Raw genomic sequence first — 17,031 nt, 5'->3', positions numbered from 1 at the left:
TAATGAATAAATCGCATTAAAAAGTCTTTAATTTTTAAATATTAATTTATAAGAATATAGTTACATGGTGGCAAATAATAATTACTATTTCTATTTCCAGATAATTCGACCCAATAACACTTATGAAATGATGAAATCTCTAGGTTCCCCACTAAATACGCAGCCCATAGTTGAAATTACATCAACTAAACGATTTGATGGTCACTGGCGGTATGGCGTAAAGAACACAAATCTAGCGTCTGTAAGAAATCAAATTATGTGATAATAAAGTGTATGCAAAAAATTCAGTTTTTCATTAAAACTCTGTAACCCTACATTAATGAAATTAATTTTTGTAAAGTTCCATGAAAAATCCAAGATTTAAGAAAAAGTATTTTAAAACCATACTTAATTATTATTGATTTTACCCTACTTATGATGAAGAACAGTAATAAGTAATACCTAGGGTTTCCGAGTCCTGTGGATGCAAATATTCATTTTATTGGTCTCCAGATTTCTAGACTCATATAAATAGAAAAGACAATCAATACAATGTTTTGATATCCGAATACTGAGATCTTTTAGGTTAATAATTTCAAGCTTACTATTCTCATAATCACGCTCAAAAATTGGCTGAAGCATATCGCCGGATTTTTTAATGAGCGATAATCTATACAGGGTTACTTGTAAAACACCAGCAACATCGCAGGACAAGATAGCTAACATCATAAGTAACAACATTTGTTCTACGACTTTTGATAATTTGTTAATTTTATTTTCATACAAAAATTCATTCATTCATTTAGTTTTCCGTTTCATATTCTACGCGCATCCCAAAAAATACGTAAACAAGAAGCGAACGAGAGGGGGAAGGTAAGGGCGGGCCTTTGAACTTGACCTATCTGCGACAGTCAGCGCATAGACTTACAAAAGTTAGGAGAGTACAATAAAAGCTTAAAAACACATTTAAAAATAATTTATTATGCCAATAGACGTAGAACAAATGTTACTTATGATGTTAACAAGATGTTAGCTATCTTGTCCTGCGAGGTTGCTGGTGTTTTACAAGTAACCCTGTATAACTTTAATCATTACTGCCCTGAAATAAGGTGTTAATTTTTAATCTTGGACGTGTTCGGACAATTCAACAAGTCAAACTATTATCGACATTGTCCTCAACAATATTCAAAAGCGCAGCGCGCAACCTTTCGCATGTGACACTTCGATGCTACTCGGGAATAAAATGTTATTTGAATTTGAATGTTATTTTAATGAGGGCATTGTCCATAATAGTTTGACAATGAAAAATGCTCTGCACTGCGCTCCGCCATATCTACGCCAGTCCTTTGCAAAGTACAGGACACAGAGTACTTTGTATTTATTTATTTATTTACACTTTATTGTGCTGGCATACAAATAAATCCTTAAAATTAAAACTTATAACTAGTCCAGCACAGAAGGTGGCCTTATCACTTAAGAGTGATCTCTTCCAGGCAACCTACTGTGTGTGTGTTTGTATATATTTTGTAGGTACAGGACATCGCAGAAAGGGAGTAAAATAAAACACAACAACTTATTTCATACATTTATTCAACAAAGTAAATTATATAAAAGAAATAACTTATACAATTATATTTAATGCCTCTTGCCATTTTTCCGAAATACAACTTCTATATAAAACCTATTTTTCCTGACATTTATGATACGAAAGCTGTAGCATTATTAAAAAATTATATTATGAAGGTAATCTAATAAAATAAGCTGTAGTTTGTTTGTTCGCGCTAATCTCGGGAACTACTGGATCGATTTAAAAAATTCTTTCACCGTTGGATATGTCCGTGATCCCTGAGTGCTAAAAGCTATATAAATATCAAAATATGTACAACGAACGAAGTCGGGACAAACCACTAGTTTCAGTTCAATTTTATTAAGCTATAGAGATTATGAGCATTTACTGCTTCAGGTAAATACACCTTAAAATAATGTTAATAAGTTCGATTTTGCTTTAACGTTTCCTTTTTCCTTCTAATATTATAAATGCGAAAGTTTGTGATGTATGTGTATGTTTATTACTCTTTCACGCAAATACTACTGAACCGATTACAATGAAATTTAGCACACATATAGAGGGTAACTTGGATTAACACATAGGTTTTAGAAAGACAAGAGTTTGGGGCTAAGTTTGATTCTGAGCTTGATTTTGGGTGCGAATTGATATAAAAAAATAAATATTTCGGGACAATTTTCACACACGGACGATCTGATCCCATACTAAGCTTTCGCTTGTGTTATGGAAACCAGATGGCTGATAAACATACATATATCTACACTAATATTATAAAGAGGAGAATTTTGTTTGTTTGCTTGTTTGATTGTAATGAATAGGCTCATAAACTACTGGACCGATTTTAAAATTTTTTCACCATTCGAAAGCTACATTATCCACGAGTAATATAGGATAGGTTTTATCCCGGAAATTCCACGGGAACGGGAACTATGCGAGTTTTTCTTTGAAACCGCGGGCGGAGCCGCCGGCGGAAAGCTAGTAATATATAATTTCAAATAAATACTTATATAGATAATTAACACCCAGACACAGAGCAAACATCTATGTTCATCATACAAATATTTTCCCCGGGTGGGAATCGAACCCACGACCTCTGGCTTAGAAGGCAGGGCCACTACCAACCAAGCCAACCGGTCAGTCTGAATTTGCGTTAAAATTTTTGAGTATGACTTTTAAAAAGTTAAACAATGGATAAATTTCTATCATTTTCTACCATAGCCGTGTCCTGCTCTTGCTCACATGAAACGTAAATCATAAAAACAAGACAGGTTATTGCAATAACTAATCCATTGCATAGCGAATGGGAAACATTTTATTAGTAAGACCGTTTGTGTATATTGTAACGTGAGAATTGAAATGAAATTGCGTGTTAGAATTTTTGGGTTTAAGTTTGAGTATGAGTTTGAGTTTGAGTTAACTACAGCTTCACGCTTCAGTCTTGTTGAGTGTAGACACTAATGATATTTTATCGTATTTAGTATCGTGAGTCCGCATAAATCTTCATCTCTCATCTTGTGTTTGAGAAACTTGAATAATTTCCTGTAACAAAAAAAATATACATTTTAAACATACTAATATTATAAAGCTGAAGAGTTTGTTTATTTGAACGCGCTAATCTCAGGAAGTACTGGTCCGATTTGAAAAAAATTTCGGTGTTAGATAGCCCATTTATCGAGGAAGGGTTATATCATCACGCTAATACCAACAAGAGCGGAGCAATGCGGGTAAAACCGCGGAGCACAGCTAGTAAGTAATAATATTACAGAAGCGAAAGTTTTTGAAGTGAATCTTCTGTAGGCGCGTTGAGAGTAAAGTTTCGATGTCGCGTCATGACAATACCGTCACGTCATGGAGTGAGGCGACGATTTTGATCTTGAAACTTGTCTAAAAAGTTTCACTTCTGACACGTGTGCTCTGCACACATGCTTATTTGTTTAATCATGATTTTCCTCACATAACTATTTCTTTGAATGTAAACAACTAACTCCTCAACATATTTTTAACTACAATTTAACTGCCTATTTATTTATAAACTTTAATTTATGTATAATTTTTTATTTTATTTATATTTATATTATTTATTTATTCTCTCACCATATAGTCCTGGGCGCGTGTCCCCAGTCGTGCGGCACTGACTTGGCCACTCGCCGCAAAGTTTCCACGGGAACCATTTCATCTGCCACTATTGTTGTTATACCTGAAACACAATAATAAGTTAATTATTTATTTATAAAAAAGAGTGTGTGCCGAGCACACGTGTCAGAAGTGAAACTTCTTTGGTCAGATTCAAAGATACCAAATATTTGTATGCCAATCTGTTGGCGAATTATGCGGACGTGAAATTTATTATAAAAACTTTGTAACCACAATTCAAACAAATAAATTTTCATTTCATTTTCAAAATCGTCGCCTCACTCCATGACGTGACGGTATTACCATGACGCGACTTTGAAATGTGACTCTCAACGCGCCTATAGAAGTTTTACTTCAATAATAAATCAGCAGTCATACATGTAAAACTATAACAAAACTGTAAAAGAAAAAGATTCTGTACATTGGATAAAAACTAAAAAATAAACACCTGGGTTTTTTTTATAAATCGAGACAAAACTTTTGAAATTTTTCATCAGTCACAGTTTTTCACGCAAAAACTACTGGACGGATTTTGATAAAACTTTTCTGTTATATTGTATATCCTTCACTAACTTATACATCAACTTATTGAACACACTCGATAGCAAAACATACATCTATTTACTAATATTATAAAACTTAAGAGTATGTTTGTTTGAACGCGCTAATCTCAGGCACTACTTGGTCCGATTCTAAAAATCTTTCGGTTCATATTAGATAGCCTATTTATCGGCTATAGGCAATAATGCTACATCCACACGCTGGCTGTTTGTCACAAACACCGCAAACATCAGCAAACACAAACAGCCATCCACAATCCACATGCTTGGCGAACGTTCATAACATTCCGAATCGGCAAACATGCATCCTTTGATCTGGCAAATAAACCCGACACCGATGCCGAACACTGCCCAACACAAACACAAACAGGCAAACAACGACAAACACCCATCCACACGTCCGTGTTTGCTGTTGGCTGTTGGCTGTTTGCCATTGTTCGCCAAGCGTGTGAATGGCTGTTTGTGTTGGGTGATTGTGGTTGGTGTTTGGGACTTCGTTTGCTGTTTGCGGTGTTTGTGACAAACAGCCAGCGTGTGTGACATTAAAATTTATCTTTTACTCTTAATAACATGTAATTTTTCTGAAAACTTACCAATATTACCGGCCCTCGGCCAAGCGGTTTCTTGTGCGTCTTCCACAATTAACTCTATCTTCATTGTCAACTCCCAAACTGAACGGAGCGGCACGTTCGCTACCTGAAATGTATTATTTATAACTTAACTAGCTTACCGCCCGCGGCTTCGCCCGCTTTAAACGATTTGAGATTTAAACTATCCTATCTCTCAAGTTGGATCGAACTGCACATGGTGTGCGAATTTTATAATAATCGGTTAAGTGGTTTAGGAGTCCATTGAGGACAAACATTGTGACACGAGATTTATATATATAACTTAATATATTATTATAAATCTCGTGTCACAATGTTTGTCCTCAATGGACTCCTAAACCACTTAACCGATTATCATAAAATTCGCACACCATGTGCAGTTCGATCCAACTTGAGAGATAGGATAGTTTTAATCTCAAATCGTTTTAGAGAAAGCGGGCGAAGCCGCGGGAGGTAAGCTAGTTATTTAATAGATTTTTGTACCAAAAAACCATACAAAATCCTACTAATATTATACATGCAAAAGTTTATGAGGACGGATGCATGTATGTTATTCTTTCACGCAAATACTATTGAACCGATTACAATGAAATTTGGTATGTAGCGGAAGACCCAGAATAAGACTATGTCTTACGTTTACTTTTTATCCCGGAAATCCCACAGGAAAGGGAACCGGTTTTTCTTTAAAAACGCGGGCAAAGCCGCGGGCGGAAAGCTAGTTAATTATAGAAGGAGTAGGAGAAAACAGTTTTAGTATCCAATAAATAAATCATACAGTAAGTATCCAATTTTCATCTGACTCAGTTTCAATCGCTCTCAGTTTACAAATTTTTAAATTATTAATCAACATTATTAATTAAAAGTACACACGAACACGGTCATGGCAATACCGTCACGTCATCGAGTAAAGCGACGATTTTGGTATCTTTAAAGGTACAAGTCCGAGACATGTAGTTCTATGAACATCTATGAAATTGATTCTAAGCGCGGCGACACTGCTGCCTGCAGATGCAACGCGCAGCAATTCATAGATGTTCATAGAAACAAGTGTTGTCGCTTGCAGTTTGCTGTTGCAGTTTGCGGTCTGCGGCCCGTCTCGGAATTGTACCTTTAATCTCGCTAAAGAAGTTTCACTTCTGACAGGTGTGCACGGCACACACGCTATTTTTAATCTGTGGCTAATATCTTAATATCTTCAGTCACAATCCCGTCCTTGGTCAGAGTAAAAGCTAAGCAATACATAGCGTCTCGCATCACTCGTCATGGAAATACAGTCACGTCATCGATTAAAGCGACGATTTTGGTATCTTTGAATCTTGCCAAAGAAGTTTCACTTCTGACACGTGTGCTCGGCACACACGATCTCTTTTTAACTATATTTATAATTTATTTAATCTATGACAAACCTTCAATGTCACAACCCCGTCCTTGGTCACACTGAAAGCTAAGCGATACATCGCGTCTCGCATCGCTTTCACCCACTGTATCGCTATACGCGCGACGCTATAGCATCGCTTCAATGTGCTCGGTACGTCACACGCCTTATTGCAGTTGCGCGAACATTCGTACCGCATAGATTCCGTTGCTAGGCGAATGCATAGCGATATAAGCGGGTCTTTTTCATCTGGAACGTGTTGGAATGGAATTAGAATGGGTTTGAGTTTGATTCTGGAATGGGAATGTGTGATTCTGGAATCGGAATGTGTGATTCTAGAATCGGAATGTGTGATACTGAAATGGTATTGTATGATTTTGGAATCATATATCTCGAATTTTAGAAGAATTATGCATGTAGAAATGAGTGTGATTCTGAGAGAGAAAATGTGATTCTAGAATCGGAATGAACGATAGTGAAATTTTGATCTATCGGTATGTTTCTCGGAATTCCTGCAAAAACTGGCCGATTGTGGTGAAACTTTTTTTGTTATAAAGCTGGTGGTCGTCCACCACATAGGCTATAATTGAATTTAAATCTACATCACAATACAGTATCGTGTATGATTCTAGAATAAGAAAACATTCTTTTAAACTATAGTTATCATTACAAATACATTTTTTTTTCTAAACAAAACTAACAAATCTATGTCAGCGCTGTTTGGTTCTTAATGCCTGACAGCTTGGCTGCGTCTGTACGACTACTATATTATATATAGGTATACAATACAACGTATATTTTTGAATTGTACTTTCAAGTTTGTTGTGTGTCAATAAAACTTTTTTTTATTTCATTCTATAATAAGGTATAAAAAAAACCACATACCATCCCTAACAGCGTCCACACTAACACCCAACACCACCGTATCTGCCGTCACCCTCGATCTCGGCGCGTTCAGGTAGGAGTGAGCGAGACGGATAGACACGCGGACACGATGGCGGAGCAACAGAAACGACCATAGGTCACCCGTACTGCTCACCCATTCGCAGTCTGGTTTCCTTAGTAACGAAAAAAGTATAATAAAAAATAGTTTTATAGCATTGAATTTTAAAGCAAGCAAAGGAATAGGTGGCTTTATGATTGAAAATTACCTTCTTGGAAATAATATCATGTATATGTTACAGTCAAAACCCTGAACCAGTCAATATCCTTATTGACCGGTTATTAAGGTTATTGACTAAGGGCGTCAGTTAATATCCTTATTGACTGGTTTTATCTGCTAAAATCAGTTAATAAGGATATTGACCGGCACCCTTAGTCAATATCCTTATTAACTGATTTAAAGAGCAGACATTCAGTCAATATAGGATGGAATAGATTTTAACACTTAAAAATCTTTCTGTAATGGGCAATTAAAACAATAGCGAGTCGGTTCTGGCGTGAGGGTCGCAACTCGCAGTTCAAACCTAACCTAACCTACTGGGTCGAATTTGACACTTAAATCTTTCTGTAATGGGCAAGTAAAACTCGCTATTGTTTTACTTGCCCATTACAGAAAGATTTAAGTGTTAAAATCTATTCAAACCTATATTGTCTGCTCTTTCAATCAGTTAATAAGGTTATTGACTAAGGGTGCCGGTCAATATCCTTATTAACTGATTTTATCAGATAAAACCAGTCAATAAGGATATTAACCGACGCCCTTAGTCAATAACCATAATAACCGTCAATAAGGATATTGACTGGTTCAGGGTTTTGACTGTAGCATATATAATAACATCTATATGTACAATAAAAATAAATCCTCAAATGTGTTGCTAAGCGTAAAACTCGAATTCCGCTATTTTTTTTTAAAGTTTATTATATCACTAAGACTATATTAGGGCTTTATCTATTTTACTTCGACATATTCACTACATATAAAGAATATAAAAAATCAATAGTAGTTATACTTGTATACGTAGTATGTTATTATTAGTCTGTGGTTATACCTTGAATAGAACAAAAAATACTAAAACGGAATATAAAACGAAATTGTGGCACTACAAATGACTGGACAGATTTTAATGCTTTTTAATTTGTTGAATTTGTGTCCAATTACATCATTGTAAAAACTTTACAAAATTTTAACAATGAAAAATGTCTACCAATTCCAAGCCATCTAAACTAGTTTATAATTTAAAAAACATCGAAAACTCACCCCATAAACGGCAGCATATTAAGCTTTGCCACCACATTGCAACTAGAATCACATTCGCTAAAGAAATTTCTTGAACTATCTTCACTTAACGTTTCTTTCGGCCAATCCTGTGACATTTCACTTTCATACTTTTTCAAATTAGCTGCACTCTCTGTATTTTCACTAAGAACATCTGTGCTATATGACGTCACAGTTTGAACACTCTCTTTGAACTCTGAGTCTATGGACATAACGTTCTTAATCGCGTGATCGACTTCGTCCGAAATTGTTTTTCTATCAATATCAACTATGTTATATTCAGTTAGTAATTGTTGTATTGTAACTGAGGGCTTCCTATTCTTCAGACTTTTCGACTTTTTCGGCGACCTTTTCTCAGATAGTGTCTTAGGCGACTTTTCCTTTTCACTATTATTTGGACTTTTGGAAATCTTCTGTATTTTGCTAACTGGTTTCGGAGTTACTTCGACTATCGGTTTATTCTTTTCCTGCTTAGTTGGACTGTAGCTACGTTTCCTTGCTTTTGAAGATTGAATGTCTTCGTAAAACTCTTCGTTGGACGTCAGATCGATGACGTCATTCGACTCTATTTTTTCAGTTAGCACGCCGTTTTTGTCCATTTTGTATATAACTCTTAATGCCGATTGCTTGCTTGTTACTTCGTCTTCAGAAAGTGGACGACTATCAATGTCTACGTCAAAAGTACTACGAGCTAATGCGTCATCTACTAGAGTTAGAGACGAGTTCGCTTCTAGCAACTCTTTATTCTTTTTCATGACTATTTCTGTGTTTATTTCTGTATCTTTCAAATCGGCTGCTATACCTTCAGTGGATCGATCTATAGACAGCGGCTTGCTTATGTTAGATGTGATACTCTTAATATCACATTTTTCATCGTCTTTTTTGTCTGAACACGCGTCACCGGCCGGCAAATTCTGAACGTCTACATTATATTGCGTTGATACTCTTTCAATTTCGACTTTATTTTCTTTCGAATCTGAGAACTGTACTGACCGTTTCTCTGGTACTAATGTCTCGTGGGATTTAATTGGATTGTACGGATGAGCGTTCTCATAATCCATTGGCGAAATTAGTACGTTATTAAGAGGATTATGCTGATCGAAGTAAATAATTTGCCCGGGTATAGATTGGTTTCTTCTCGGTATTTTCTGCTCTTTAACTGGACTTTCAGGACTCTCTGGTTGATGTACTTCCTCCATAGACACATCCAAAGACACAGGTGCTACGGCGTTTTTCAATATAGTAGAAATAGCTCTATCGCCCAAGCGTGCTATTTCGTCCATTAACGCCTCGTCTTTCTTAATATCCGCCATAGATTCTGTATTCGAATGTAACTCAACATCCAAATCGATTTGACTCGAAGTGATGAGATTTGCTTGAATCTGTGTGCTCACGGTCGATGGACTTTTCTTAACACTAGATTCGAACGGTTGTACATCAGCCAGAGGCTTGACCAGATCACTCATTAGTTCCTTTATACCGTCCGACACATCGTATGTCGGTATAACTTTAGCTTTTTCATTTCTCTCTTTCATATATGAAGTTTCACCGAACGCCGTTTTCTTGAGCGGCGATATATCCATTTCTGTATTAATATCACTCGCTGTTTCATCGAATTGTAAAGCCTTGACCACATCGCTACTGATTCTTAGCGATCGTCTCCCAGATTTCTCTATAGACATGACGTCATCCGCAGAATCGTCTGTTTCTTCGACACTATCGCTGTCTACGTCAAATCGCGACTGTTGTAATGCCGCTTGAGCCATCGATATGTTATTTAGCAAATCCTCTCTGCTCAATGTTGGTCGCCTGTTTGCTAAACTCTTTGAGTCGATTTCAACTTTCTCATCATATTCTATCTCAGGTTCATCTATTATGGGTGGTAAGGAACGACGATCGGTAAACTCGGATAGCATTTGCAAAAGTTCCCTTGTATCGTCAGCCGCGTTAAGAGATTTTGATACTCTCGACATGTTAGAATCTTTTAGTTTATTTTCAGACTTGGCGTCACTTGCTTCTTCGTAATGCATATTTTTCGTTGCGGTTTTTAATTTATCTGTTGTATTGTTTAAGTCTTCACAATTGCCTTCAACTTTGTATTCTAGAGCTGGAATGCGACTCTCAATTTGAGGTTCATCTAACACAGTATCAATTTTTTCTTCCACTTCAACAATCTCTGTATTTTCGCAATTACTGTCTCTTCGTATAATAAACACTCCACTTTTAGAAGAAGTATCACTTTTAGTGTCTTCTATTTTCGGAGATTCAACTGCGTCACTTTTAACATTTTCAACTTGAGATTCCACAACGGCCATTACATTCTCTTCGCAATGATCTAATGTCACATTGGACATGTCTAACAGTTCATTTAATATAGATTTTTTAGGTTTTAATGAACTATGCGAGGTAGGACCACTAGTAAATTTATCAGCAATGTCATTATCTTCTTCCTTTACATTAGTTTCATATTTTAATTCTTTAGACATATTTGTTGTAGATTCTTTAAGTTTTTTATCATCTTCTTCATTTAATGTATCCTCTGAATATTTATATAAATCAGTTTCTGTTACTTTATCAACTTCAACATAATCCAGATCTTGTTCTTTTTCTTTTTTATAGCTAACATTACATTCCATTGATTGGTACACTATAAAGTCTTGATCACACATATATTTTTCTGGTTTTATTAGCGTCTTATTTTCTTGTGTTTTGTCCAAATCAGTTTTTGTTTTTAGAATATCTCCTGGAATGGGCTTAGCGAGAGACAAGTTACCCAAATCGCACTTTTCATCATATGTTTTGTTAATTATATCATTATTGGCTTCTTTTATATCTTGTTTATGCATATTTTCTTCATCAGGATGTATTATTTCTTCTTTTTTAGGTTTTTCAACCGGTTCTTCATTTTCTATTAAAAGCCCATTCGGCAAAACTTGCGTTGTAGACATGTTCTGTTCAAAGTCGTATTTAGTTTCATCTTTTTGTTTAGAAAGTATTATATTTGGGGGTAGTACTTGTGTCATAGATATATCTTGATTTTTAATTTCTGTTTTATTCAAGCAACTTTCCTTTCGAGATTTATCGATGTTTTCCGTTTTTGTGTCACACGCGGCAATTAATACATTTTCTAATATCGGCAGAATCGCTTTCGCCGGCAAAGCTTCTGTGATTGAAATATCGCAATTACTATCGTTAAAAACGACCGTTTTTTGCTTGTCATTCGAAATTTGGGATAATATTATATTCTGTGGAACTGCTTGAGTCATGGATACCTCCATATCATTATCATATAATACTGTTTTATGATTTTCCTTGTTTGTCAATATATTGGTGGGTATAGCTTGAGTCATGGATATATCAACTTCGTTGCAAATCGTTCGTCGTTTCGACTGTACTATATTTTGAGGTATCGCTTGTGTAAACGATATTTCACTAGTATTAAAGTGCACTGTTCCGTCATGTTTACTTGGAATTAAATTTGCTGGTAAAGCTTGTGTGAACGATATATTATCATCTTCGTAAACTATTGTTTTATGTTTCTCCTCATGGCTTATTACTGGAGCGACTATAACTTTTGCTGGAACAGCTTGAGTCATAGAAATGTTGCATTTATCATCTTCAAAAACTATCGTCTGTCGTCTGGGTACATCTATTTTACTCTCTAGTGTTTGCGTCATGGATAAGTTATCTTCAGAATAAACTGTATCATGATTCAATTTCGTCATTGGTGTCATGAAATTCGGTAAATCGTCATCTGTGTTCAATACAATCGTCTTTCTGAGCGGCGGTTCTGATTTTTGCTTTTTCTCTGTTTGTACGGTCAGTCGTTTACCGTCAAACACTAATACTTTATCCACTTCTTCGTTAACTGCAAAGTTTTCGGACTCTCTGAGCGGTGCGTAGGGGTTAACTGCTAGATTTTCTTTATCCTCCATATTGAATTCACTTATCGACTTTTTGCTTAGCGTTTTCTTGGGTACTTCTTGCACTTTCGGACTACAAACTGTATCAGTTATGGACATATCATACTCATCATTTTTCAGACCAACATGCGTCATATTGAGATCGACTTCTATATATTCAGACACATTCCCACTAAAAACTGGTCCAGGACACATAACATTTTGCTGCGCGCGTTTCAAATCCTGCTGTATTTCGTCTAAATCATCACATTTGCCATCCAGAGTCTGCATGACGGAGAAGTTAACGTTCATGGGATTGGTCATTTCGGTCATGCCGGCGCAAGTAAACTCATTTCCGAACAATTTGCTTTGTTGGTCTGTTAGAGCGCTTAATTCGAAGTTCTGTTTCGGTAAAGTGAGTCTCTCGCCTGTGCATTCTAAGGCAGCGACTTGTTGTGTATAATTGGCAGGGTTTAGGGATGTTTGGAAGTCTTGTCTCGAGTTTGTCGGTACGATAGTACCTCCGAGATCCACAGCAACCACTTCATCGAACTGCTGGTCAAATATAGACCTGCCTATTTGTCCTATTGTCATTGGTTGATGTCTGTTCGCCGCAGACTCATTGCCAGACGATTCTAGACTCTTGTTGTGCTCCTCATAAAAGTTCTTCCATGTTGTTGTCGCTTCGTTGGTGACAAACTCTCTGTAATTGAAAATACAAGTATTATTCAATTGAGGTTATTTGATGAAATACTTGTTAAAAAAATTTAATAATTCTCAAAGTTCTGCAATGATTATTAATAAACTTTTAAAGAAATAACATTTTAAAATGTTCTACAAATCATAATCATCAGCCAGGAATTATTTATATTATCTTTATAGTGAAATAACTGCTGAAAGGTCATCAAACAAATGTGCATATTGTTTTTTTTGCATATAAAACATTAATTGAAATTAACACCTTTTGTGTCTGTAATGTTCAAAGTCTATTGTATCACTCATTAGAAGACTCTGCCTCTCAGATTTGGACAATTTTTTAATGTTATTGTGAGTATAGTCTTGTTTATCGTACTTACATGATCAATACATTGCTTTATAAACGACGGATTTCAAGCACATTCAATCTAATTCCTTGCCAAATAAGTTGCAAAATTTATGATAAATATTATAAAGCTGAAGAGGTTGTTTGAACACCCTAATATCGGGAACTACTGTTCTGATTTGAAAAATTCTTTTGGTGTTAGATAGCTCATTTATTGTCTTATTGATGAAGGCTATAGTCTATATATTATCATCACACTACGATCAACAGGAGTGGAGCCACGGGGGTGAAACCGCGAGGAACAGCTAGTTTATGATAAAACTCACCTAGTATTCCAATTCCTATACAACAAATGAAAGTTTCAAACTTACGCAACACCCGTCCGCCTAGAGAAGCTAACACGTCGATTCTTGGTCGTGTCCGTCGGAGTGGCTACTTTAAACTCCAACTCGGAGAATGGAGTGCGCGGCGGCCTTTGACTCTTCAATATTGATGATCGTCTCTTCCTCCTGTAAGAATAGAAATATTTTTAAATCTATAATATAAAAATGAATCCCAAAATGTGTTGGTAAGCGCATAACTTTAGAACAGCTGAACCGATTTCTTCAATTCTTTTTTATTCTATTCCTTGAAGTACGAGGATGGTTCTTATGTAAAGAAAACGTGAATATGTACCACGGGCGAAGCCGGGCGGACCGCTAGTAGTCTATAAAAACTAAACATTTTTGAGTACTTAACAAAAAATATATATACTATCTATGAATCTCATTTCCATAATACTCGGGTACCACCAGAAGGACGGTACCCGGATCTTTGGAAGGCTTACGTGGGGACACGGATCCAACACGCAGAGGCCCTTTCGAGAATTTTAATGTGTTGTGGGACACCAGCCGCAGCCTGCCCATGACTGCACTATAGAGATACAGTCCTAGGCAGTCCGCGGCCGATGTAGGACTATTGCAGGGTATGGAAAAATAATTGGGCTATGGATTGGGATGCTAAATGGGCTGGTATTGGGGACTATGGGAGACTATGGCACCTGCCTTTCTACTAAAAGAAAGTAAAAATATGTTGGCAGGTGGTGACTCGCCCTCTCACTGTATGGGCCCCCGAAATAAGTCGCTGCAATAGTGCGACAAGGGGGCAACATATTGTGAGCAGCTAAGGGTGGAGAGGCGTCCCTGGACTTAAAACTACGATCACGCGCTCCCTAAGGGTCCAGCATCACGTGCCCACTCGCCACTTACGATTCGCATCCACCCTTCGAGCTAAAAGCTCTCGCGACTCCACTCTGGCCGGCCGGTTAAGGCAAGCCAGAGGTGGGGGTCCTGTCCTCGTCAGGCTTCACTCCGACCGGCCGGTGAAGGCAAGCCGGAGATGAAGACAGGGGCCTCCCCCGGGAGCACTCGGTTCCCGCGGGGTCGCTACTCCCCGACACCCCGCCACAAGGTGTCCTGCGGGTTGACTGATTGCACGGGTGGAATATCTATTGTCACATAGAAACTATCTATGAATATTATTATTAATATTATATTATTATAAATAAATAAAATCTTCATCTATACTAAACATACAGATTTATATTAATAGTATAAGATACCTTATACCTATATAAGCTGTATAGTTTGTTTGTTTTCTAGTGCTAATCTCAAGAACTACTGTTTTTTCTTAAAATTCTTCTGCCATTATTTGTGATTCTAGATAGCTATAACTTATTAAGCTAAATATGCCACGGAAAGTATATTTAAATTCTTCAAAAAAAATATAATGGTAAACATTCATTTGCATGTAAATTATATATTATATAACCTACATGATAGATATTTTTTGAAGGCCTTCCTAATGTGATTTACACTAAGTCACTACATAGTATAAAACAAAGTCGCTTTCTCTGTCCCTATGTCCCTTTGTATGCTTAAATCTTTAAAAGTATGCAACGGATTTTGATGCGGCTTTTTTTAATAGATAGAGTGATTCAAGAGGAAGGTTTTAGTAGGTATATAATTTATTAGGTTTTAGACAAAACCGGGGGAACCCGCGGGCGGTAAGGTAGTATGATATAAAATAATGTTAACTTGTGTAAGCTTCTGACTATACTTCGAGCGAATGCGATGTTATTGTTATTAATAATTAATAGATAGTTCCTTATAGTTTGTTTCAAGAATATCTTAGAAGAAAATAGTACTTTCAAATGCTTGGATGTAGCGATGTCCTTGTTTTATTTTCAAGTGTTTTACTTACGTTGCAGCTGCATTTAAAGATTTATTATCGTCTGTTGTATCCATTTTGTTTATTTTCAATTAAATCTTACACCTTTTCATTATAAAAACAATCACTTTGTGTTTTGTAAATATAAGTTTACAAATTTTTCAAACTGACGTTTTTAAACGGTCACGGGTCAGTTTCGAATTTGGCAATTGGCAGATACAAAATAATGCGTTGTGTTGCCAGTTTGTAATTTAAACAAGTTGAAAAATGTTTTAAATATAAGAATCACTTAAATGTAAGGTAAAAATATTACAAAATACCAGTTAATACTTTAATATCTAAAGCATATACTTAGAGAATATAAATATATTTAATATAATTGCTATAATATTTTGTGATGTATTCCATGAACCCAAACAAAGTTAAGGTACTACAGGCCCTCAAGTGGGGCTTAATATGTATATACTACCATTCAAACTTTAATTTAATTACATAATTCTAATTAAAATAGCACTTACAAAATATATACGACTCCGAGAACAGTTACCGTAAGAAGTGTAATGTAAATGGACAAAATACCTAACCAAATAAAAAAACAAGCATAGTCTTCTACACTCAACGGTCCGGACATCGAAAATAAGATCTACATTTCTTTAAATTTTGACTACAAACGTTTATAAAATACACAAAAATTTTGCTGCATAAAGCTTCATACTGACATATTTTGAATAGTCCTGTTTTTCTCTTCTATTTCTTGACGGTCTATGAATGAAATCATATTTGTTTTTTAATTTGTGTCATAGACGGTACCGTATTTCCATAATGTTTGAACTCTTCAATTTATTTTGATCAATTAATTAAAAATTGATGCGGTCAAAGAATATATACCATCCATGGAAAAATTTAGTTATGAGAAATTATTAGTAAGGTCACTTTCGCATTAATATACTCGTGAAGACCGCTCCTTGAAAAAGGAGGTTATCAATTCGAGAGCGATACATACAATTCTTCCAATAATACCAAAATAATACATAGGTATATACTGTAACTAGCTTACCGCCCGCGGCTTCGCCCGCTTTCTCTAAAACGATTTGAGATTTAAACTATCCTATCTCTCAAGTTGGATCGAACGGATCGAACTGCACATGGTGTGCGAATTTTATGCACAATATTGTCAGAATTGTGCCGCTTTTTTAAGTTATTCTATAACAGCTTCTAATCACGAAAGCAAAATTTTTATAGTTTGTATGTACGTTTGCAAAAAGTATAAGTAAGTAAGTCGATGTGAAATTATTTACATTTAGTTGTTTATATTTAGAAGTTTCATCAAAATCGGTTCAGTTCACATGGACAATACGTTATTCAATGATAACTTGATAAGGACTGACATTAAAAAAACACACACACACACCAAAATAAAACAATTATAATATAAACGT

General features: G+C 35.8%; 1 protein-coding gene across 2 annotated transcripts; it reads right to left on the bottom strand.

Annotated features, from left to right (window-relative positions):
• Positions 1–2,774: 2,774 nt before the first annotated feature.
• On the bottom strand, positions 2,775–16,305 carry LOC123702120. 2 transcript variants are annotated; one of them, XM_045649767.1, is made up of 8 exons: positions 16,111–16,305; positions 13,756–13,893; positions 8,423–13,045; positions 7,108–7,280; positions 6,254–6,471; positions 4,833–4,935; positions 3,641–3,743; positions 2,775–3,085 (listed from the first exon to the last, which is right to left on the bottom strand). In XM_045649767.1, the coding sequence occupies exons 1-8, from the start codon at positions 16,221–16,223 to the stop codon at positions 3,001–3,003; spliced, it is 5,556 nt and encodes a 1,851-aa protein (XP_045505723.1). In that variant the 5' UTR covers positions 16,224–16,305; the 3' UTR covers positions 2,775–3,000. The 2 variants fall into 2 exon arrangements, with proteins under 2 accessions (XP_045505723.1, XP_045505724.1); XM_045649768.1 differs by lacking the exon at positions 16,111–16,305 and adding an exon at positions 15,626–15,754.
• Between the last annotated feature and the right edge of the window lie 726 nt (positions 16,306–17,031).

Source organism: Colias croceus, chromosome 23 (assembly GCF_905220415.1).
Source record: "Colias croceus chromosome 23, ilColCroc2.1".
NCBI classification, from domain to species: Eukaryota; Metazoa; Arthropoda; class Insecta; order Lepidoptera; family Pieridae; genus Colias; species Colias croceus.
This window is presented reverse-complemented; position numbering and strand designations above follow the sequence as displayed.

Bases quoted from the DNA above. Each gene is read 5' to 3' on its own strand.
- LOC123702120 (XM_045649767.1), bottom strand. From the start codon at position 16,223: ATGTCCGGACCGTTGAGTGTAGAAGACTATGCTTGTTTTTTTATTTGG. The intron at 7,281-8,422 runs GTGAGTTTTCGA...TTCGTTACTAAG, and splicing joins AATATGCTGCCGTTTATGGG to GAAACCAGACTGCGAATGGG. The intron at 3,744-4,832 runs GTAAGTTTTCAG...ATTGTGTTTCAG, and splicing joins GCCGAGGGCCGGTAATATTG to GTATAACAACAATAGTGGCA.